This window comes from Lutra lutra, chromosome 1 (genome assembly GCF_902655055.1).
Source record: "Lutra lutra chromosome 1, mLutLut1.2, whole genome shotgun sequence".
NCBI lineage: Eukaryota > Metazoa > Chordata > Mammalia > Carnivora > Mustelidae > Lutra > Lutra lutra.
Window position 1 is genome coordinate 122,047,591 of NC_062278.1, and position 22,871 is coordinate 122,070,461.

The following is a 22,871-nucleotide window of genomic DNA, read 5'->3' on the forward strand; positions in this document are numbered from 1 at the left end:
ACTATTATTCGCCTGCCTCCTCCTCACCTACCCACTCTCCACAAGCCAAAAGATCACTTTAAGCTCCTCCACTTCCGCTCTCTAATATACAAAGCCCACTGTAAACTGCCACTTTGCCAAAGCCCATTGTAAATCCCCCGGGTTTCCTAACGCCCCCGGCCCTAACCTTAAACAGCCAGGCATTCCGGTCCTCCCACCCCGAGCAAAACCCCGACAGTTCCTGGTGGGTTCGAACATTCCGCAACCCAAGTCTTTGCTGGAAACCCTAGGAGGTAGGGTGGGAGGGAACAGGGTGGGACGGGGCGGGGCGTGACGGGGTGGGGCGGCGCGGGGCGGGGGGGGGGGGGCGGCTCTGTGACGTCGCGCCCGGGCCCCACCCCCGCGGTTGCCAGGCAGCGCGGCCAGCGTCCAGGTTGCCAGGCGAAGGCCAAGCGCTAACAAAGCCCGATTGGTCCCACCCCACCTCCCCGGTCCCTTGAGCCCGAAGCCGGTACCGTCTTTCCCCGCCCGGGTTCTGCGGCTTTCCCCTCCGCCAAGGGTGCGTGGGACTGGTTCTGTCTCCACACCTCCTGCCTGAGGCCAGACGCGAGGTATCAAACAGCCGGTTTGGGAGGAGCCTCAGGTAGCTACCCTAGAGGGGAAGTGGATGGAGGGAAGTGCGCTGAGCGCCTCCAGGGCTGCGCAGGTCTGAGGGGAGAGTCCTGACCATGGGCCCATCTGGATTCTGAAGCCCTCCTTGTTCACAGAGCAAGAGAAGAGGGCTGTGATCTTTAAGAGAATGTGATCATGGGTGATTATTGCTCTCTGCCTAAAGTATGTATTTTGTTCCCAAAGCTACTGTTTTATGATTTCTTGCACAGAGGGCAGTGATTTGAAACTAGAACAGAATCTGGGATCAAAGCCTCCTCCAGACTAACGAAACCACTTTTTTCCCCCATATTTATGGGAAGATTGTCATGAGGATTAATGGGTGTGAGTAAAACTTTAACAGCTGCTATCAATCATTCATTTTCCTAATATCTATTGATCACTGACTGTGTTCCAGGCTAGGCATTGGGGGATTCCGTAGTGAGCAGAAACTGTTCCTACCCTCAAGTTTAGTCTTTTGGGGGTGGCAGATGTTAATCGAAGAATGATACAAATACTGTAAAATTAGAGCTGAGCTACGTGCTGCTAAGGAGAGGTAGGTAAGTGGTGCTCTTTGAGAGGGTGTAATGGAACTGACAGGTCAGAGAAAGCTGTGCTGAAAAAGGCAAAAAAAAAAAAAAAAGGCAAAAAGTGGGAGGTTCATTCCATGCAAGGATAGCCATGTGTCTAAAACCCACCATCTCCTATTCCAAGCCCAAACAAGTTTATACAATTGCCTGGTCCTTAGATCCAAGAGCTGTTCATAGCAACTGCCTCTGAGATTCTGGTGTTGGAGGCTTTTATTCATGTAACTACAGCCTTCCGTTATTATAACTGAAGCTCTGTCTAGCCTACACCAATAAAACAAAAATAAAGCAATTCCAGGAACAAATCTAAACTACATATTTGATAAGACCTATATTCTTCAGCATCCAACACATCCAACACAACACATGTTGAATGACCTGCCATTCTACATTGGGAGTCCTGTAGGCTTCACAAAAAAAGGGAAATCTGTTGAATTTTAAAGAGTTGTGGGGGCCTGGGATAAATAAATGAGAAGACCTACCCTACTGAGAGCTTTAAGAGTAGAAAAGTACTTTATTTTTTTAAAAGATTTTATTTCTTTGACAGAGAGAAAGAGATCACAAGTAGGCAGAGAGGCAGGCAGAGAGAGAGGGGGGAAGCAGGCTCCCTGCTGAGCAGAGAGCAGGATGAAGGACTCGATCCCAAGACCCTGAGATCATGACCTGAGCCGAAGGCAGAGGCTCAAACCACTGAGCCACCCAGGAGCCCCAGAAAAGCACTTTATAAAACATTAGAATCATGGACTATTAAGATAGAATGGGCCTTTCCTCACTTCTTTTATCTGATGTGAACAGTCTATATTGCTCAAAGGCAGAAAAGTTGGGCTTTGGTGCCTCTTCAACCTAAGGAATCTATGATTCTAACTAAGTCTCTGTGGTTCAAAAGTACATGGAACTCCTGAGAGTAAAAAGGAACATGGCAGGAGAATCTGACCTACGCCTCCTCCTGTGTTTTCCATTTGTACCACAGTGTCACCATCTACCTAGTCATCCAAGCCTGAAGAGTGGGGAGTCACCCTACACTCCTTGTCCTCTTCCCACAGTGGTTACCAAGTCCTATTACTCCTGCCTCTCTTATCCCTCCCCATTGCACCTCCTAAAAGGCAATGAGGTTCTCAAGAGTTGTTGCCAAAAGTGCTGCCATATTCTTTTAACCAGGCGCCCTGCCTAAAGTTTCACTCCACTCCCCTCAGTCCATCTATGCGGCTGTTGATGAATCAGTGTGTGTTCCAGAGTCCAAGAGAGAGAGAGAGAATATACAAGTTTAACCAAGAAATTTCAACATAAAGAATTTTTAACTACAATGGGATTGGAGTAATGGAAGATTGGCTAGCAAGCTGTAAAGAGAGATCTAAAGTTTATAGGTATCACTAACATAAGGAGCAACCACTACCCCTGAGACAGATCACCCAAGAAGGAGCTGACCTCCCACAAGCCTGTCAACAAGGGTGTGGTCAGGGTTCATGAGGTGCCACGCAGGCAAAAATCCGCAGTCTAGAATCCCAAAGAAGCCATTTATGAAAAGAACATGAACATGGGTGATTGTTGCTCTTTGCCACTGAGTTTAGGCAGAGAGGGGCCAAGGGAAGCTGGTGGCCATTGGGCATTGCTAGCTGCATGCAGGGTACCTTTGGAACTGAGCAGCAGTAAATTGGTAACTGGCTTATCAAGCTAACACTCAAATCTGATTGTGTGACTCTAGGGCTTAAATCTTCCAGTGGCTCTCTACTGCCTTCAAGATAAAGTTCTCAAGCCTTAGCACAGCATACCAGGCCTTCTATATTCTTGTCTTGGGCTCTAGTTCCAGGCCAAGGTACAATTACTCCACTTCTGCCCACCCTAATCCTCCATAATCACTCCCAGTCCCCTGAATTCACCACGCTCTCTGATGCCTCCACACGTTTGTCTAAGGAGTCTGGCCACAGATAAATTCCCTCCATGCTTTCACCAGTACTAACAGATGCTTATTGAGTACCTATTATATACATGGCACTTTTCTGGGGTCTGAGAATACAGCAATGAGCAAACCAGGTTTCCCCAAGTCTCTGTTCAATACCATCATTCTTACGGAAGTATTTTCTGATGACATTCTCTGTCCGGCCAGTGTTAGATGTCTTATCTGGGAGATTCTGTTTTCCTATATCTAGGACAGCATTTTTAACACTTGTCCTACTTTATTTTATTATTATTTTTTAAGATTTTATTTGTTTATTTGACAGAGATCACAAGTAGGCAGAGAGGCAGGGGGATGCAGGCTCCCTGCTGAGCAGAGAACCTGATATGGTGCTCCATCCCAGGACCCTGAGATCATGACCTGAGCCGAAGGCAGAGGCTTAACCCACTGAGCCACCCAGGCACCCCAACACTTGCCCTATTTTAATCACTTAGTTTTCTATCAGTCTCTTCTAGCCTAAGAGCTCTCTGACGGCAGGGTATATGACTCATTTATTTCTGTACTCCAGTATTCAGCACTAGTCCTGATACATAAGGTTTTATTGGATTAATTACTTGCTCAGGATCACATAATTAGTCAAAGACAGGCCCAGGACCAGAATCCCGGTCTCCTGTCTAATAGCCAGGAGTGCTTCTTCACTAGCATTTGCTCTGCTCTGTGGATGTTACAGCTCACCTAGCTGTGCAGGACAGTTTGTGTTGGAAGAGACAAGTACAGTGTTGAACATAATCAGGAATGGTTAAGGAAACAAGAAAAAAAAAACCCTAGCCTTCTCCTTTTTTCTAAGATTTTATTTATGTGAGATAGACTGAGAGAAAGAGAGGACAAGCAGACAGAGCAGCAGAGGCAGAGGGAGAAGCAGGCTCTCCACTGAGCAGGGAGCCCAACTGGGGGCTTGATCCCAGAACCCCAGGATCATGACCTGAGCCAAAGACAGATGCTTAACTGACTGAGCCATGCAGGAGCCCCAATAGCCCTCTCTTTATATTGAAAACTATATTGCATTCCCTCCGAGCCCTCTCATATTGGAGTTTCTGAATCATAGGAATGCTATAATGAAGTCAGAAGTTCAAATGACAAGTAAAAGGAGGAAAATGATGTGAGGATATTCTGATGTTTCACCCTGAAAAAATGAAGCCTAATAAACTAATTAAAGACAGTGTTAAGGTGGCCCCAGGTTTATATGCCAGATCCCCATATTAGGGAACATGTTGCACAACTTTTGGGAACACAGTCAATAATGGTGTCCCTGGGCTTGTGGACCATGATATGAACATGGAGGATTTAAAATAGGAGTTAAGATAAATGAAAAGGGATACCTGTTCACTTCTGAAATGATGAATATGTGGAACTCATATAATTTCCAAGAGGTGGTATTAGCATGACATATAAGCAATTTTGATAAATTTGCTGCTAACAAAGCCAAAAACTCCTGCTCAACAAAAAAGGACAAGGTCAGGGGGGACAGCTCTTAGCAATATTGCTGTTGGCATCCAGTGCTAGGTTGGCTTGACCGTGGATTAAGCGCAGAATAGAAAATGATCCAGATTTCCGTGAAATAAAGTTGGAGAGGCAAAGCTAATATGAATAAGATGAATTGTGGCGAACTTGGAAGTCAGACAGGACATCATTTTGATGAGAAAAGAAATGAAGATCCTCTAAAGGTGTTTGAGAGTGATGTGATAATATGAGTGGCGAAGACATGTTACCTGGGAAAAGTAAGCCTCAGTTTCCTGGCATTGGGAAAATGATTATAATATTAGAACCTTCCCACCCATAGGGTGTTGTGAAGATTAAATGAGATAGTGAATGAACAATGAATAACTGCTCGTAGGCCTTTCTTATTCTGGCCATCCTTCCATTCTTTGCAACTGTATGGAACATAGTTGGACTACTTACCATATTTTCAGGACAAAACATTAGGACATACTCTGGCAAATAATTTTTGTTCTGCTTCAATGTGCTAAAAAAAAAATACTTTTCATGATGCAAAAGGGAATATCCAAGATTTAGGGAGACAGCAGGACATAATATTGGAGACAAGGGTTGTCCTAGAGAAAATCCATGTGTCAGTGCATTATTATTATTTAGAGAGAAGGAGGCAGTAAGATGTAGCATGGAGAGAGCAATGGTGTATGTAGACCCAGATTCTTGCATCTGCTCCGATGTAAACTATTACCCTATGCCAGTCACTCCACCTCTCTGTACATGAGTTCTCTTGTTTGTAAACAATGTAAGTCAAACTCTTCCTTTATTTATTTACTTATTTTAAAGATTATTTATTTATTTGACAGAGAATGAGAGAGAGGTAGCGAGAGAGAGCAGGAACAGTGGGGAGAAGGAGAAGCAGGCTCCCTGCTGAGCAGGGAGCCCAACCCAGGGCTAGATCCCGGGATCCTGGGATCATGACCTGAGCCGAAGACAGACGTTTAACTGCCTGAGCCACACAGGCGCCCCAAACTCCTTCCTTTTTTAAAAGGTGTTCCTTTTTCTTTTCCTAACGGGCAGTTTTCTTTTAAAAAGCTCATCAAGAGGCACCTGGGTGGCTCAGTGGGTTAAGCCTCTGCCTTAGGCTCAAGTCACGGTCTCAGGGTCCTGGGATCGAGTCCTGAATTGGGCTCTCTGCTCAGCAGGGAGGCTGCTTCCCCCCACCCCCGCCCTCTCTGCCTGCGCCTCTGCCTACTTGTGATCTCTCTCTGTGTGTCAAATAAATAAATAAAATCTTTTAAAAAATATTTTTAAAAAAAGCTCATCAAGGACTGAACTGAGGAATGAAAGAGAAAGATGGATCAAAAATGGCCATGATACATCAGATAAGGCAATTGAGAGAGTAAAAGTCTGTTTGGGGTGCTTTTATGGGAGAGGAGAACCCTATAGTAGGTAGCTGGTGAAGACATTGCCGTGTAGTTGGGAGCCTACCTTGGGAAATTTGGGAGGCATCAGAATGGAGCTCTGGTTGAAGCCATGAAAATGGGCCTTATCTCCAGCTAAAAGATAGTAGGGTGCAGTAGCTCTAGAGTTCAACTACAACAACTTTTAAAACTCTAGAATATATGTGTATATGTATATGTATATGCATATGTATATGTATATATTTATACTCCCCACTCAGGGGCTCCCCGCCCAGGACCCTAGGATCTTGATCTGAGCCAAAGACAGCTTCACGACTAAGCCCCACATGCCCCTAGAAAATACATTTTTAAAAACATTGTAGATAGAGTGGAGAGCTTTAGAAGCAATGAGGTAGATGGATTAAAATTCCAGGAGGGTGTGGAGCCCCTCCAAGGTGAGCAGAGGATCACGAGCCATTTTTTTCCCCTGGGGCCATTTGCCAACCCTGGCTGTGGACTAAGGATTGTGCTTGACCCTTGCAGAGCAACTATACTGGGGGAAAGGGAAAAACCTGCAAGGCTTTTGGTAGTCAAACAGCAGTGGCATGACAGATTAGAAATTTTTGGCACCCCAAACACACTTTAGTTTTTAGACATCTAACATATAATTTAAAAAACATGGGGCATGCCAAAAGGATGGCAGTGTGGATTCATTCTGACTTCCTTGGTCTCACTCAGATAGGGAATGGCTACACATTCTCCAAGTGAGGATGATAGTTGGGTGGGATGCAGCCTTGGGCGGAAAGTCATTCACTGGAAATTAAATAAGAAATAGAATCATGTTGTTGGAGAATGGGAAGATCAAGCCAGGCAGAAGCAGGAGTGAAGGAGTTTGAGAGTAGAGGTGAAGCATTGTTGGACTGTGCTGCACTGAATGATATTATAAAGATTATTATGCTGTTACCATTTTATAAAATAAAAATACATTTGTAATAGATTAGAAATTTTCTGTTCTTTCAAATTCAATCAGCAGATCTCAATCTTAGAATCATATATGACCATCTTAAAATTTGCTCATGCTTTGGTGTTTTATAGGTGTCAGAAATCTTTTTTTTTTTTTTTTAAAGATTTTATTTATTTATTTGAAAGACAGAGATCACAAGTAGGCAGAGAGACAGGCAGAGAGAGAGGCAGAGAGAGAGGAGGCTTAGCAGGCTCACCGCTGAGCAGAGAGCTTAACTATCCCCCCTTAACAACCCAGCAAGCAATTTCAATTCTCAAGAGGGGATCCCAGCTCCTATTAATAAATTAGTGCAAAGTTCCACTGCCTCCGAATGCTTCCTTAGTAAAGGAGTTTCTGCTAGCCATTAGTCAGATGTTCCTATTCTTTCTCTTGGCTCCTCTTTCCTTTAGAAAGTACCAGCTGGGGATGCCTGGGTGGCTCAGTGGGTTAAAGCCTCTGCCTTCGGCTCAGGTCATGATCCCAGGGTCCTGGGATTGAGCCCCGCATCGGGCTCTCTGCTCTGCGGGGAGCCTGCTTCCTCCTCTCTCTCTGCCTGCCTCTCTGCCTACTTGTGATTTCTGTCTGTCAAATAAATAAATTAATTAAAAAAAAAAGTACCAGCTGTCTTTGGTCTGTAGGATATTCTATGAATTCTCTTTCCCTGCAATCGAAAGAAGTTTATTCCCTTTGCTAATTTGTCTCAAACTTTCTTGCTGGCTTCTAATACTCTAGGTGAACAATTTAAGCTAGAAGCTAATGTTTCCTTTAACAAGCAGTATTTTTATAGTTTACTTTCTAATAAACATTTTTTAATATATAACTCTCAGCTTTTACTAGAAATTGATCTCAATAACCAGCAGGATTTCCTTGAAATTCATCTTTGAAATTTCTTTGAAATTTCATCTTTGAAACACTACAACTTCAACACTGGAAGAAAACTTAAAAGCTTTTCAACAGAAGTACTTGAGCTTCCTCAGCCTTTTTCATGTCCTAGCACACAAAGAAATATATGTAATGCACACTGGGGCAAACTGCAGGGTACTGGGAGATTTATACAGAGCTTATACAAAAATTCAATATAGGTTTATTACATAATTATAATTAAAGTAGAATACAGAGTAACAGTAAAGATATAACTGTTTAATTTGAATGAAACTCCCAAATAAACATTTTAAAGCTTTTTAAAGAGAAGTCAAGCTTGCTTTCTTATCAGGAGTTTGCTTTATACCAAGTTTTGTGTTGAAACAAATACATGAGGTTCCCAACAACAATCTTGTAATGATGTTCTCTTCAAATTCTTTTAGCTACCATCAGTGGAAAAGTTTGCCTCACAGATGCATCTTGGCAAGTAGTAGAAGGGTATTTACTGATTTTTCTCCAGTTGATAGAAACTCCTTTCTCACTATTAACCAGAATCTGGATCACTCAGTTCCTTCTTTCTTTCACTGAAACTCTCGTGATTACATGAATAGATTTCTAATGCGCTTGAAGTGTTTCATATCATGTATTTCCAAATAATGTGACACTTAACAGATGTTTTGCTGCTAGTCTTCTTTAGGATTGAAGCTAGAGTATCAGTTAAACTCCCCACTGAACTGCATGTCATCTCACTTTTCCTTTCAACCCATGAGTGTTGTTGGTATACTTATTTTCACACACTTCCTGAGATTTTGATTAAATTCATTCTGGTGTTCAAAAATGTCAACTAAGCCAATTTTCTGAAGACAATACTCTCCTCGACAACTCTGCAATAAAAATCATTGACTTTTTTTTTTTTTTTTTCAAATTTTCTTTTAGCTCCTAATCTCCAGAGAAAGAACTTTTCCTTTGATAGGTACCTTGGTAGGAAACAGCAAATAGTCTCTTCACATAAAGCTGGAAACAGAACCAGGATGGCTTGGATTTTATTAGTAACATCCTTTAAGGTGGAATTCACATTCACAGGGAACTCCAGACAAGAGCTTATTGTGGACAAAACAATGTCTTCACTTACATCTCAGGCATTGAGAACATGGAGAGCAGATAAGATGGAAAGACTTCCTGCCTTCCTGTCATCACAGTTTTCCCACCAGTGCAGGAGCTGCTGGGCTTGCATAATCTAGAACATCTGATTTGTGTTAAAGTGCTTAGTTACTACTCCATATACATTACCCTGAGTGGTTTGTTTTGGTACTTTTTGGCAACACAATCCATATTCTTCCAAGCATTCCTCCCCAGGGGTTCTAACTAGAGCGATTAACTGAGCACAGTGACTTAACATCTGCGGGTTCACCATTCTGCAAGGAAATGCTGTGATTAATTAGTCTTGTACAGAATGTCATTGATGCATCTTTTAATAGTATTATTCCAGAGTAACATTTATATATTTCCTTGGCTTCATTTAGTCCCAAATGTGTGCTCACTTTCCTGGCAGGTTGGTAAAATGAGTTAGCCCATAATTGTGGGAGACATTTTGGCTTTAGTTCCTAATTATGAGACCTTTTAATTAGCTTCTTCAATCCAGTTGGATGTAAACTACTGTTGTAAATGCCGTTGTAAACGGTTTCCTAAAACAGTGGTTTTCAAAGTGTGGTTTCAGGGACTTCAGAGGAGCCTTGAGACTTTAGGAAGTAGGAGTGCATGAAGTTAAAACTGCTTTTGTAATAATACTAAGACATGATATGCCTTCTTCGGTCTTTTCCTTAAGAGTATACGGTGGAATTTTCCAGAAGCTACATGATGTGTGATATCATAACAGATTAAATGCAAAGCAGATATGAGAATCTGACTGTCTTCTATTAAGCCAGACATTAAGAGATTTGCAAAAAATGTAAAACAATGCCACTTTTCTCACTAAGGGGTTTTTTCTTTCTGGAAACTATAGTTATTTTACATTGAAATGTTGCTTATTATGTAAGGGATTTATTTTTATTTTAAAATTAATATTTAAACATTTTTGCTTTAATTTCTAAAATGATAAGTATTGATCGATAAAGCCCATGTTAACAAAAGCTCCTGGGGGTCTTCAATAACTTTTAAAGGGTCTGGAGACCAGAAACTTAAAGAATTATCCTCTTAAGAAACTATCTGTGTAATATAGACATTTTCTGTTGAGGCCCTGGCATACTTTTCCTGGCACCAATTTCTTCATTTGATAACTTTTCCATGAAAATTAGATATTTAGGCAGACAAAGGAAAAATTTTCAGAGCAAACAAATCTAAAACTGAAAAATCCTAAAAATAATAGATATTAATAAAAATGATTACTACTCAATCTTAAATTATACTTTATGGTAGGAAAATAAATAATATATTGAAAGTATTAAGGCAACTATGGACCTTTTTGACCATAACAAATCAATTTGCAAAGAAGATAAGGTTGTCCATTTCCTTATGAAGATTTTAAAATAAATTACATAAAATTTTTGAAAAATTAAGCATTTGATAGATAAGGTGGAATTTTGAAAATATGATTTAATAAAGTGCTAGATTTCTTTTTTTTAATATATATATATTTTTTAATTTGAGGGACAGAGAGAGAGGGTGAGCCAGCAAGAGCATTTGCAAAAGGAGGGGGAAGGGCAGATGGAGAGGGAGAAGCAGGCTCCTGGCTGAGCGGGAGACCCACATGGGGCAACACGGGGTTCAATCCCAGGACCCTGAGATCAGGACCTGAGCTGAAGGCAGACACTTAACCAACTGAGTAACCCAGGCACCCCAAAGTGCTAGATTTCTAAGAATATAAGCAATTACTTATAATGAAGTGGAGTTAATATTTTGGAAAATATTTTTCAAGGAATATTGAAGAGCTCCAAACCCCTTTTCTAAACCAATTAAATTATTTTCTATTATTTGTTTTTAGAAACTTTTTTTTATTTCTACAAACAAGTAATGTCATTACAAAATTTCATTAAGAATCAGATTTTGGGGGCACCTGGCTCGCTCAGTGGGTTGAGCCTCTGCCTTCAGCTCAGGTCATGGTCTCGGGGTCCTGGGATTGAGCCCCACATTGGGCTCTCTTCTTAGCGGGGAGCCTGCTTCCCCCTGCCTCTCTGCCTACTTGTGATCTCTCTCTCTGCCAAATAAATAAAATCTTAAAAAAAAAAGAATCAGATTTTGAATATTTTACATCAAAGGCCAAGAATAAATAACTATATAAATCAAGTCACAATTTCAAACAATGAGCAAGTGGTGATGATAATGATGAAGCACATATGTCTTCTTTGTTGGGAGAAAAATATAAAAAATAAGAGCAAATTAAATGAAAGCACTACACATTTGAAATGTATGCACAAATGATTATCACTGGTAATAAACACATTACAATTAAGCGATATTAAGCAGACTCACGGAGATGGTTCTAACATGATGGATAAAGGGGGAAACCCTATACAAGCATCTCCTCTGGCAGGTATTATGCATAAAACCTTAAGCACAAAAGCAATAATTACTGAAATCTGGAAGTTTACTGACTGAGCCCAACTGTTTCCGAATATAATTTCAACTGTTATAAATCAATGAATTGTTGTAAAATGGTTGTAAATTTTGCATCACTATAAAAAGTTTACAACCATCCATCTCTCCTGGAGACACCTGTAACCCATTCTGCCGTGGCCACTTGTGGAAAGCTCAGCTGTAGAGATCTGTAAAAGGCAGAATGGGATGAAATGGCAACATGTGTATTACACATAATATCTGATGATTCCCGAGTTTTCTAGGAAGACCTATGACGTAGTAGAACTCAAGATGAACCTTAGAGGTGTGTGGAGTTTGAATAGATGGGAAAAAAAAGCACTTCCAAGTAAACCAGCCAAAATTAGCAACATCCTGAGGGAACTAGAAATGCAAGACAGAGTTCTGTTAACAATGGATGAGCAACCTTCAGATACATAATCTGGAAGGATTGGAAGGATGCCAGAGTAGACTACACATTGGAAATTTGTGTTGGTAAATACTAGCAGAAAATTTCTAATTTAAAATTGTGTGTAAAGTATAGAGAACCTTGAAAGTCAGGATGGATATGATTGCCATTTTGTGAACAGGGCTCTCGGATCTGTTAACAGCAGCATAGAAGACCGATCTGGACACACTCAGAATAGACCAGGGAATGACCTGAGCCAGGGATACCAGTTAGGAGCCTGCACAGTAGGTGGTGAGGGGCTGGACCAGGAGAAAAGAAGTAGACAGAGGAAGGGATGAATGGAAGACACATTTCAGAGGAAATATTTATCCATGGGATTTCATGAGATTCAACACATAGAAGAGAATGGATGGCCCAGGAGAGGCCAAATGACTGAGAAAATAGTGGCGTGATTTTCAGACACAATGTTGGGAAAGGGACTTAGTTGGGAGATGGAGAATAAATTTTGGTGGAGATGTATCCCGGAAGCAGTAAGAAGTGAACAACAAAAGCATAGGTGAAAGGTCAGGGATGGACAACAAGTATAATCACCACCATCTTGCGGTGGAGGAAGCCATGAGGGAATGTGAGCTCTCCAAAAAGAGTGACAGAAAGACATAAACTCAGAATGCTGAAGACTGAGCTTTGGGAAGATTGCAAACTCATGCTTAACACAAGAAAAGAGGAAAAAAGTTACGGTGACAGGAGGCATGCAAAGGAAAATAGAAAAACAAGAATGGTATCTGCCGTCAAAGGAAGAGAAAGCCTCAAGAAGGAAGGGACAGTCATGTTTAATGGCATGCCTCCTGCATCAGACTGTGTGTGTTCAAATCCTGCCTCTGTCACTTATGGGCGACATGTCATTTCAAAAGTTTTATTCTTTCTCTCAGTTTCATCATCTCTAAAATGGTGGTAAATCTACCTCTTAGGGATATTTTGAGAATTAAGTGAGAAAATGTATGCAGAATACTTAACATAGCATCTGGTACAGACCAGAAGTTAATAGATGTAACTGATGGTTTTAAGGGGAAAATGGTGGGGCAGGAGAGCAGAACTGCAAGAGGTTGAAGAAGGACTAATCATGGAGAAAAAGAGATGTTTGGCCAAAAATGGAGAGAGATCACGGAATGTTCTTAGAAGAGGCACGGGGTAAAGGCTTTGCTTAAATTTGCTCTGTACTGACCAAGGGTTATCATTGTTATTGTCATCCTGGAAGCCTAGTGAATTAGGGTTGGGCCATCTTCTCACTTATATAAGGCCATTTTAATCTTTAGAATAGAAATAAAACAATTGTACAACTAAACGTTCTAAATATATACAAATAGTCTAAAATGCAACCTCTTTGAGGGAACAGTATGGCACTGCCTCAAAAAATCAAAAATAGAATTACCATCTGATCCAGCAATCCCACTTCTGGGTATATGTCCAAAAGAATTGAAAGCAGGTACTTGAAAAGATATTTGTATACCCAGTTCATAGCAGCATTATTCACAGTAGCCAAGAGACAAAAAACAAACAAAAAAAAAAAACAAAAAAACAAACACCAAAACAAAACAAAACAAAACCCAAATGCTCATCAACAGAGGACTGTGGTATATATATCCAATGGAATATTATTCAGCTTTAAAAAGGGAAAATCAGACACACTCTTACAACATGGGTGAAACTTAAGGTCTTTATATTAAGTGAAATAAGCCAGATACAAAAGAGGAAATACTGTATGAATCTACTTACATGAAATACCTAGAGTAGTTAAATTCATAAATACAGAAAGCAGAATATCAGGAGCTCAGGAGTGGGGAAATGGAAACATATTGTTGAATGGGTACAGAGTTTCAGTTTGAAACCATGGAAAAGTCTAGAGATGGTTGGTGGTGATGGGTGCACAACAAGAAGAATGCATTTAATGCCTCTGAACCATATACTTAAAAGTGGCTACAGTGGTAAATTTAGTATATTTAATGACAATTTTATATATATGTATGTATATATATATAATATACATATATGTGTGTGTGTGTGTATATATATATACATATATATATATATGTATATATACACATTTCCAGACAATAGGAGCAAAAAAAGATTGGTAAGTTACCAGAACAATACATTCTTAATGGTTACTTTAAAATTATGAAATACTTCATACATAGAAAATAAAATGCATGGGAGAACCTGGGTGGCTCTGTCAGTTAAGTGTCTGACTCTTGATTTTGGCTCAGGTTATGATCTCAAGGTCATGGGATCGAGCCCTGCATCAAGTTCTGTGCTTAGGACAGAGTCTTCTTGAGATTCTCTATCTTCCTCTCCCTCTGCCCCTCCCCCACTTGCTCTCTAAATAAATAAATAGCATATACATGTAATCCTAAACGGTATTTTTTCCTTTCCATCTAGCATTGCTAGATTCACCCATGGTGGTGTCTGTGGCCTACTCAATGAGAACTCTGTTGTCTTCTCAATGAAGCTTTTATCATTACATGCTGACCCTCCTTACTCCTAATAGTGCATTTTGCCTTGAAGTTTCTTTTCTGGTATTAACATGTCTGCATTGATTTTCTTTTGGTTTTATTTGCCTATTTATCCATATATCCTTTCACCTTCAGGCTTTCTGTGTCATTAGGTCTTTTCAGATGTGCCTATAGCTGGATTTTTTATAAATCTGGTCTGATAATTTCTGCATTTTGATGGCCACACTTGCTTTTTATTATGACTACTTGATATACACGGATTACTTTCTATCATGTTGTTCATCCACTTTTTCTATGTTCTCCCCACTCTTCTCTTGCGTTTGTGTGGGTTGATCAAGTTGTTTTGTTCTTGTTAATTCTTTTTCTCCTTTCTTCTGGTTTGGTGGTTATATAATTTCTGTAGTAATTACTCTTGAAATTTACTATGCATACTTGACTTTTTACGAAGTCTGAAATCAATCAACATCTTTGAACTCTTCTTCCTTCAAACAAAAGAACATTCAGTAAATGAGAATGGAGTACCACCAGGCTGGGGCCACTTTACCACCAACCTGAGGCCACTTTAGTTTCTTTTCTTGGGATTTCCCAACAGGGTCAGTGGTATAAATCTAAAACTTAGACTTAGTTCATAACAAACAGACTTGTGGGAAACTATGTTGCCCCCAACAAGAAGCAGCAATGAAGACACATTTCTGGGTTGTTTCCCCCTGCCTGTAGGCACATATTTTTACTGCTTACATTGAGGGTGTGCTATCCTCTAGGGTCTCAGTCCAGCAGTTCATTTTTTCACTTTTGTGGGCCTACTACCTGGTCTGTTTTCAACTTGTCTGATCATTTGTATGAAAGGTTCATCTTCCTGGCATCTACATTTGCCCCTTACTTTCTGCATTTGCTTACCGTCTCCTTTCTGCTTTACTCGCTTTGTTTGGAACTTAAGGATTTCTCTCACTTTTTTTCAAGTTCAGCAAGACAATCTAATCTGAAAGGTGTGTTTGCTGGGTTTTGTCTAACATGTCGGTGTGAAGATGGGGGCTTTTTGGCTTATCTAGTTTCTTTTTCTCTACAAACATCAGGCAAAATCTTTTAATTTGCTGTTTGCATATTATCTATAGATTTTTATGGTTTTTTTTTTCAATTTGTCCTGGAACCTTTTGAATGAAATGTACAAGTTTCCTCTTTTACAATTAAAAAGATAAATACATGCAGGTGTAAGGTGAGTTATTCACCAAATGGCTGTTTAGTGATTATTTTTTATTTGGAAATAACCTAATATCAAATAATAAAGGATTCACAGAGTAAATTTTGCTACAATTTATTCTTCCATAACAGTTGTGTGTGTGAGAGAGAAATGGAAGATGTTCATAACCCCGTTTTTATTTATACAAACACATATATATTTACACTGAAAAAATTCTGGAAGGAGATATCCAATATTCAGGGGTGACATCACTAAGGGATATTTTTGTTTACCTCTTGCTGATGTCTACTTTTTTTTTTTTTAAGATTTATTTATTTGACAGACAGAGATCACAAGTAGACAGAGAGGCAGGCAGGGTGGGTGGGGGAAGCAGGCTCCCTGCTGAGCAGACACAGCCCGATGCAGGGCTGATCCCAGGACTCTGGGATCATGACCTGAGCCGAAGGCAGAGGCTTTAACCCACTGAGCCACCCAGGCGTCCCTGATATCTACTTTTTAAATGAAGTATTGTGTAAAGGACATAATTATTTACAAGAACGAAAAGCAACGATTAGTAACCCATTCTCTAACTTCGGAGTTGTGTAACAACAGAATGCATACACCTTATGAGGGACTGAACTCTCCCCAGTATGGAGAGTATCAAACAGAGGCAGGGTGGTATCCTGCCCAGGATCCCGCTCATTTTATGATTCAAAGATTCCCAATTTATTTATTTATCTTTCCCCTGCCATCAGGTCGACCAAGCAATGCCTCAGACAGATAAGCAAATATGCATCCCCCCGGAGCTGCCGGAATTGCTGAAGCAATTCACCAAAGCCGCCATTCGGACCCAGCCGCAGGATCTCATCCAGTGGGCTGCAGAGTACGTACTCGTTCTCACCTCAGCCCTGGGTGCACCTTGCGGGTGGAGGCGGGGCGTGGAGGGGGGAGGTCCTCGGGAAAACTGAGGAGGTTGTCATGGCTGCAGCCTGGGAGTCGGGACCGATTAGCATCATCTTATGATGTTCAGCTCTCGAATTGCTCTGGTGCTTTAAAATCCACCCATAAATACATCACGCTGGGTGAGGGTGGGTCGCCATCCCCTAAGCGACCCAGACTGAGCGATAGGACCCCAGAGCAATCGGCTGAGGTTCCTGAGGCGATCAGCAGGAGTTAGAGTCCCACAACCCGGCCGCACACGCACCTGGTGCGGTCCCTGCGCCCCCCTCCCCCGTCCCAGGGGAAGCAGGCGGGGGCGGGGGGCGGAGGGTAGGAAGGGGAGGTAGGGTGGGGGGGAGGTGGGGGTGGGCTCTTGCAGCCCCGCCTGCCTTCCCTGGTCCGAAGTAGGGCCGGGTCTCGTGTCTCACCACTAGAGAGCAGCAGCGCGCCTCGGGGAGCCGGGCGCTGAGGCCGCCAGCTGGACCATGCCCGCTTGGTTCCAGCTAGTTCACCTCTGCGCTTGCGCCTTGTTGAGGACCACCCCCCCCACCCACCCACCCCGCTTCTTCCACTGCGGATCAAGCTCATTCTTGCCTCAATCAGAGACATTCTGTGGCTTGTCTTTGGGCAAATTCTATTTCGTGTTTGTTTGAACTCGTCTGTTCCTTCAACATGCACATGTCCACACAGTGCACATTGCACTCTGGAGAGAGAAGGCAGCCCTGAGTGCCGAGGGCAGGAAAAGCGGCCAGGCTTTTGCCACCTGCGCCTCAAACTCAGGTGCCCCCTTTCAGGGGCGACCTCCAGAGGCTGTTCCGTGGAAAGAGCTTGCACAGCGAGAGCTAGCTGTTGGCCTGGATTTAAACAGCTTTGCACGGAAAGCCTCTCATTTATGAAATGGCTTCTTAGGGACACATGCCCGCTTGACACTGAGGATCCGGGACTTGAGGCAGGGGTCGAGAACTAACCATACCTCCTGGATCATTTTCAGGCTCGTTTTACTGCTTAATGATGACCTCCTTAATAGCGTTTCAGCGGGAGAAAGGGAGTCAGAGATGCCTAGCTGGTGGGGTGAGAGGGGGCCGGAAGAAGGGAGAATGTCCTCAGCATGAGGTGTATTGAGCAGGTGGGAGGAAGGTGTGGACACCTTGAGAAAGCACACAATGTTATCCAAGATCAGCCTCACAGTCACAGCCAGTGCACTCCTGGTGCTGGGTTGAGTCAGGATGAAGCTTTTACAGATGGAGGTAAAATAAGCCAGAGGTGCTCGTAAATAAGGGACATAATGGGGTTGCTTTGCTAGTAATGAACACTGTTTAGTTTTCCATTCTAAATTTTATATATTATCTCCAAGATTGTGTTTTGGCATCAGAAGACTAATTTCTTTTGGCATACTCAGACAGACTTTGTTTTATACCACACAATAGTTTAACCCCCCATTTTATTATGCTGCTGCTTTATAACAAGGAAAATGACATTTCTTGCCATTGTCCCTGACATTTATGCGAGAAAACATTCCACTGTTGTAGACTGCTTGCTCCCTTTTTGTATCATGTGCTATAAATTTTTTAGATATCCACGAAGAATCAGTTTGTAGTTTAGCTACAATGAGAAAGGAAAGCATGACCTCAGAGCACTCTCCATCTATTAATACATGAAAAGCATTTATCAGATGGTTTTATGAGACTCACAAGGCCGTAGCACTTTGTAGAAACTCCACGAAGTATTCCCAAGACAAAATATATACTTAATTCATCACAAGCAAGAATTTCCCTGCATATGTGCTGTCTGAGAAGAAATCACCTCCCAGACATCTGCAGGATATAAACGTGTCTTGTGGTATGTGTGACAGCATGGATTTGTAATGTATGTGAATAACCATGGAATTGTTCATTGCAAATGAAGCTAAATAACCCACAGAGTACTAAATTCCTGACTTCAGCCTCATTTCCACATTCTCTCACTAACTTGGTTAAAAAGTCCAAAGACATTGCTGCTGAGTATCACTCTCTATTTGGGCAGTCACTTCTGCCACATGATGTGCTGTGTTTCTATCTCTCCTGTTTATGCTGCCCAAGTTATTAGAGCCCACTCTTGTTGTCACCCTGAACCCACACGTATCTCAACACTGATCTGTCTGTGGCAGTTGCTCGTGCACATGGTAAACATCCAGACAGTATTTCTTCTGCCCTCCCTGCTGCTGACCTCCAAGGCAGTACCTGGAAGGTCTTATTTTGGTCTTTGTAGCTCTACATTGCTCTGGAACCTAGAGACAGGTAGTGGTGCATCCCTATCATTTTATGGCTTGACCTTAGTATGGGCTTCTACAAAATTCCCTCTGTTATTCTTTTTATACTACTGGATCTGGAGAAAAATAACGAGACTATTTATTCATGAAAACTAAAGCAGAGAGGGGCAGAGGTGCATGATCCTGGGATTCTTAATAACAAGGCTTTTGATGGAGACAGACCCTTCCAGATAGCATTGGTGACCCATGTGTCAACTCCTATGTCCATTCCCTGCTACAGGCAGCCCTTTTTATCTTTTTTAAAAAAGATTTATTTGAGAGAGATAGAACAAGGGAAAGGACAGAGGGAGAGGATATCCGAGCAGACTCCTGCCAACTGAGGAGCCCAACACGGGGCTCCATCCTAAGAGTCATGAGATCAGGACCTGAGCTAAATCCAAGAGAGTCAGATGCTTAACCAACAGAGCCCCAGGCCCCCCAGCTCTTTTGTCTAATATCAATCCTGAAACCGGACTCAGTATTTTTTCCATGTTGCACCCAGAGTCCACTCCACAAAATGTCAGGGAGTGGGCAGATTTTATTAAAATTTTTGAGGAAAGATAGAGTTTTACTTCACACACCCCCACATAAGATCGTCTCACCCCTTCCGTGGCCTGTCTTCTCACCTGAGCCTCCCTCAGAGTGCCCTGCCAACCTTCTTTCTCTCTCCCCTTAAAGCCCCTTAAAGCCTTACGATCTCCAGCTGGAAACGTTTCTTTAATCATCCCGAGAGCACCTCCTTCTCCTCCCCTTTCTTGTACAAGTCACTCTAGTGCTTTTCCAACTTTTTTCCAAGTTGCCTATTACATATTACCAGGATTACACATTACCCACTACCTAGATTACCCACAATAGGTACCGAGACTACCTATTACATATTATATATTACATATTACTCACTACCTAATAATCAACTTTAAGTATGTCAATAGCCATGTTACTGGAAATAAAGATTTTATGATTAAAAAACAGTTCCTCTAGATACCAGGAATCTTCTTCCCTAAAAGAGAGTGGGGATTTAAAATAACAATGATCTTTTTCTCCCTCCTATTATATATATACTATATCATATATAATGTATATAATATATAATCTATGTATATGTGTATGTACATGTACATATGTGTGTACATATTATATATTATATAATATGTGTGTTCTATAAAATAGAGGAGAAACACAAATTGCTGTTATATGATGTATTACATATATATTATGTGTATATATGTCATATATAATATTTTTTTTCTATATAATGTATAATACATATATATTCTGTATCTCCTATTATATATATGTATATGTGTGTATGTAATGTGTGGTTGCACACATACACATGTGTATATTAAACACTTAGGAGGGATGACTGGGAAAGAAAATCCCAGACTCTATATGCTTCAGGGAATTCCATACCAAAATTTTTATTGATTATTTGTCATCCTTAGACACAAACAAATCTTTTTACTCACTAAGTGTTCTTTATACCTGGAATGGCAGGTAACACATTCGGGTTTTTCCTGTATATAAACGATCTAAACAAAGTGTCTGGCATATAGGAGTCCCTAACAAATGTTCTTTCCTCCATCCCCTGCCCTCAAGAAAAAGGAGAGGGGGTTCTCCAAGCAGCCAGAGGCCACTGGAATGTAGGATTTTCTCCCCACCCCCTAACTTTTTTTCTTGTAGTTATTTCGGGGCTATGTCCCGTGGAGAGATTCCTCCAGTGAGAGAGCGGTCTGAGCGAGTGGCTTTGTCTAACTGGGCAGAGCTTACACCTGAGCTGTTAAAGATCCTGCATTCTCGGGTAAGGGCTGTACCAGAGCATCAAGGGGGAAGATGGGGTAATACCGAGGCCAGGTGGGCACAGACAAAAGCCCACCATCACCCGGCAGCCAGCTGGCCAATCAATATCATAAATCCACTAAACCATTCATTGAAAGCAAATCTTCTCTTAGGGATAGGAATGATATTGAAATAGGCTACAAGCTGAGTTATTAGTGGGGTCATCCCAGATTTCCCTGAAGCTGGCAGAATGTCCAGGGAATCAACTCAATAATAATCCTTCTCTCCAGAAAAGCGCAGGTCCACAGTCCCTTGACTGTGACACTCTTATTGATCAAGAACATAATATGATGGCAATCAGTTTGGAGAGGGGCATAATTTAGTTTCCCAGCTATCCCAGATGCAGACATAGCCTAGCTTTTAGGGAAAATCCTCGCTCTCTTCAAAGCCATATCATGCTGGGAGCTTTCCAGTGAATGGATGAGGAAGGTCTGACTTGAGAGAGTTGTAGTTTGGCCAGTTCCCAGGATATGGTTTAGCACCACTATACTCTGCTTTAAAATCCAGGACAGAGAGGTTTGGGGTGTTTGAGGACTGACAGCCAACTACCTTGCTCCAAGAGGCTTAGCATTTCACTAGAATCAGAGGGCCGGGGAAGGTGTATGCTTCACTAGGGCATCTGTAGCCTTATCACACTGTTGGCCAACGACTGGCCATTTGTTCCCTTTCTCCTCTTAACCACCAAGTACCTTATGCAACAGACATGGCAGAGATCAGAGATCTGACATACCTGGGACCAAGCAATATTAGGCATCCAGACCACAGACCCCTTATTAGTCTTGGAAAAGCATGAGGGTTACGTGTGAAGTCTAGTGCGAAGAACTCCACAGAACCTAGAAGCAAGAGACTTAACAACTAATTCTAATTTCACTACTGATTACTGGTCTCAGACAAGTCCTCAGCTCCTGGGTTTCATTTGCAGGCTGCCCTATCTCCCTTATAGGCACAACCTAGGGATAAAACAGCAGACAATAAAAGTATCAGAAAAAAATTAAAATGTAAAATAAAGATATTTCCCTATAATCTTGACATTGAGAGTTAAAATGATTGCATCATACTTCAGCACGCTTAACACTACACTGAATATTTCTCTACCCTTACAAAGAGGATGGCCAGAGTCCTGCCCTGATCCCACCCCCGCCATCAAACCCCTTGCTGGGTGCTGGGAAAATGTGGGCCTTGCTGGGCAGTGTCTCTTGGGGCATTCTCTCATCCTGTCCCTCCCTGTCCGTCGTCTGTCCCCTGACCTGCAGGTTGCTGGAAGACTGATTATCCACGCAGATGAGCTGGCCCAGATGTGGAAGGTGCTGAGTCTCCCAACAGACCTGTTTAATAGTGTGATGAATGTGGGCCGTTTCACGGAGGAGATCGAGTGGCTGAAGTTTTTAGCTCTTGCTTGCAGTTCTCTTGGAGTCGTAAGTGAGCTTTACTGCTTTCTGTTCCTTACTGGAAAAGCTCTGTCTGGGCCTGGAAGAATAGTACCTCTGCACACACAGTCCGTCTTCTGGGCCGAGGACAAGCGTACCTGTCTTGTCTACTTCCCTTCCTCTCTGAATTAGGTCATTCCTCTGCTCCACAGCCAGAAGCAGGGGGGAGGAGGGGAGAGGGGAAACCTGTCATCAGACCCTGGGGAGAGTTTACTAGAATGTGGTTTCTGGATTATTTATGAATTTCAATCATTGCCTTCAGATTTATTTCCGTCACCGCTCCACTCATATTCCTAAAGATAACCAACAGCCAGCTGTAAGAGATTCACTTCTACTTGGGTTCCAGACACCTAGAAGATACACCAACGGGGCCTTTGAAAAAGAGATGCAGGCTTACAGAAAACTAGTATTTGATAAGCATAATTGGATACAAAAATCAGAGCTGAGAGATCAGGAAAGGAGAAATGAGGCTATTTCCAGACTTACCGTTACAACATCATCACGGATGTAGGATGCTCATACAAATTCATGCTTTTTCTAAGTTTGACTTGATTTACAATTGGAAAAGGAATGTTTCTGTTTTAAAGAAAAAGATATTGCACCCAGTTCATACATTTATTTAAAAGCTTTGGGCGTCATCTTATATATGGACTCACTCTTATTAAACACCTTTATAATAGCTTAAATGAAAATGAATCAGAAACATGGGGTTTTTTAAAAAAAATCCTGGAATATGTGCAAGTTTGAAAGTTAATGAGAAAATTATCGACTCTGCCAAAAGCAAATGGTACATAAAGGTAGTCTGAATCAGTCAACAACTCTAACTACCATCTTTTTCTTTCATCTTGAA

General features: G+C 41.7%; 1 protein-coding gene across 4 annotated transcripts in view; it reads left to right on the forward strand.

The window, feature by feature from the left end:
• Positions 1 to 404: 404 nt before the first annotated feature.
• LOC125083626 (ropporin-1) overlaps positions 405 to 22,871 on the forward strand; it is a 28,246-nt gene continuing 5,779 nt past the window's right edge. For 2 of the 4 annotated variants that reach the window (XM_047700476.1, XM_047700688.1), the window contains exons 1-4: positions 405 to 622; positions 16,285 to 16,412; positions 20,439 to 20,556; positions 21,848 to 22,009. In XM_047700476.1, the coding sequence (XP_047556432.1) occupies positions 16,297 to 16,412; positions 20,439 to 20,556; positions 21,848 to 22,009 (396 nt within the window). In that variant the 5' untranslated portion in view covers positions 405 to 622; positions 16,285 to 16,296. Of the gene's footprint in view, positions 623 to 1,045; positions 1,188 to 16,284; positions 16,413 to 20,438; positions 20,557 to 21,847; positions 22,010 to 22,871 lie in introns of all 4 variants that reach the window. The other 2 variants (XM_047700601.1, XM_047700547.1) reach the window with 2 other exon arrangements.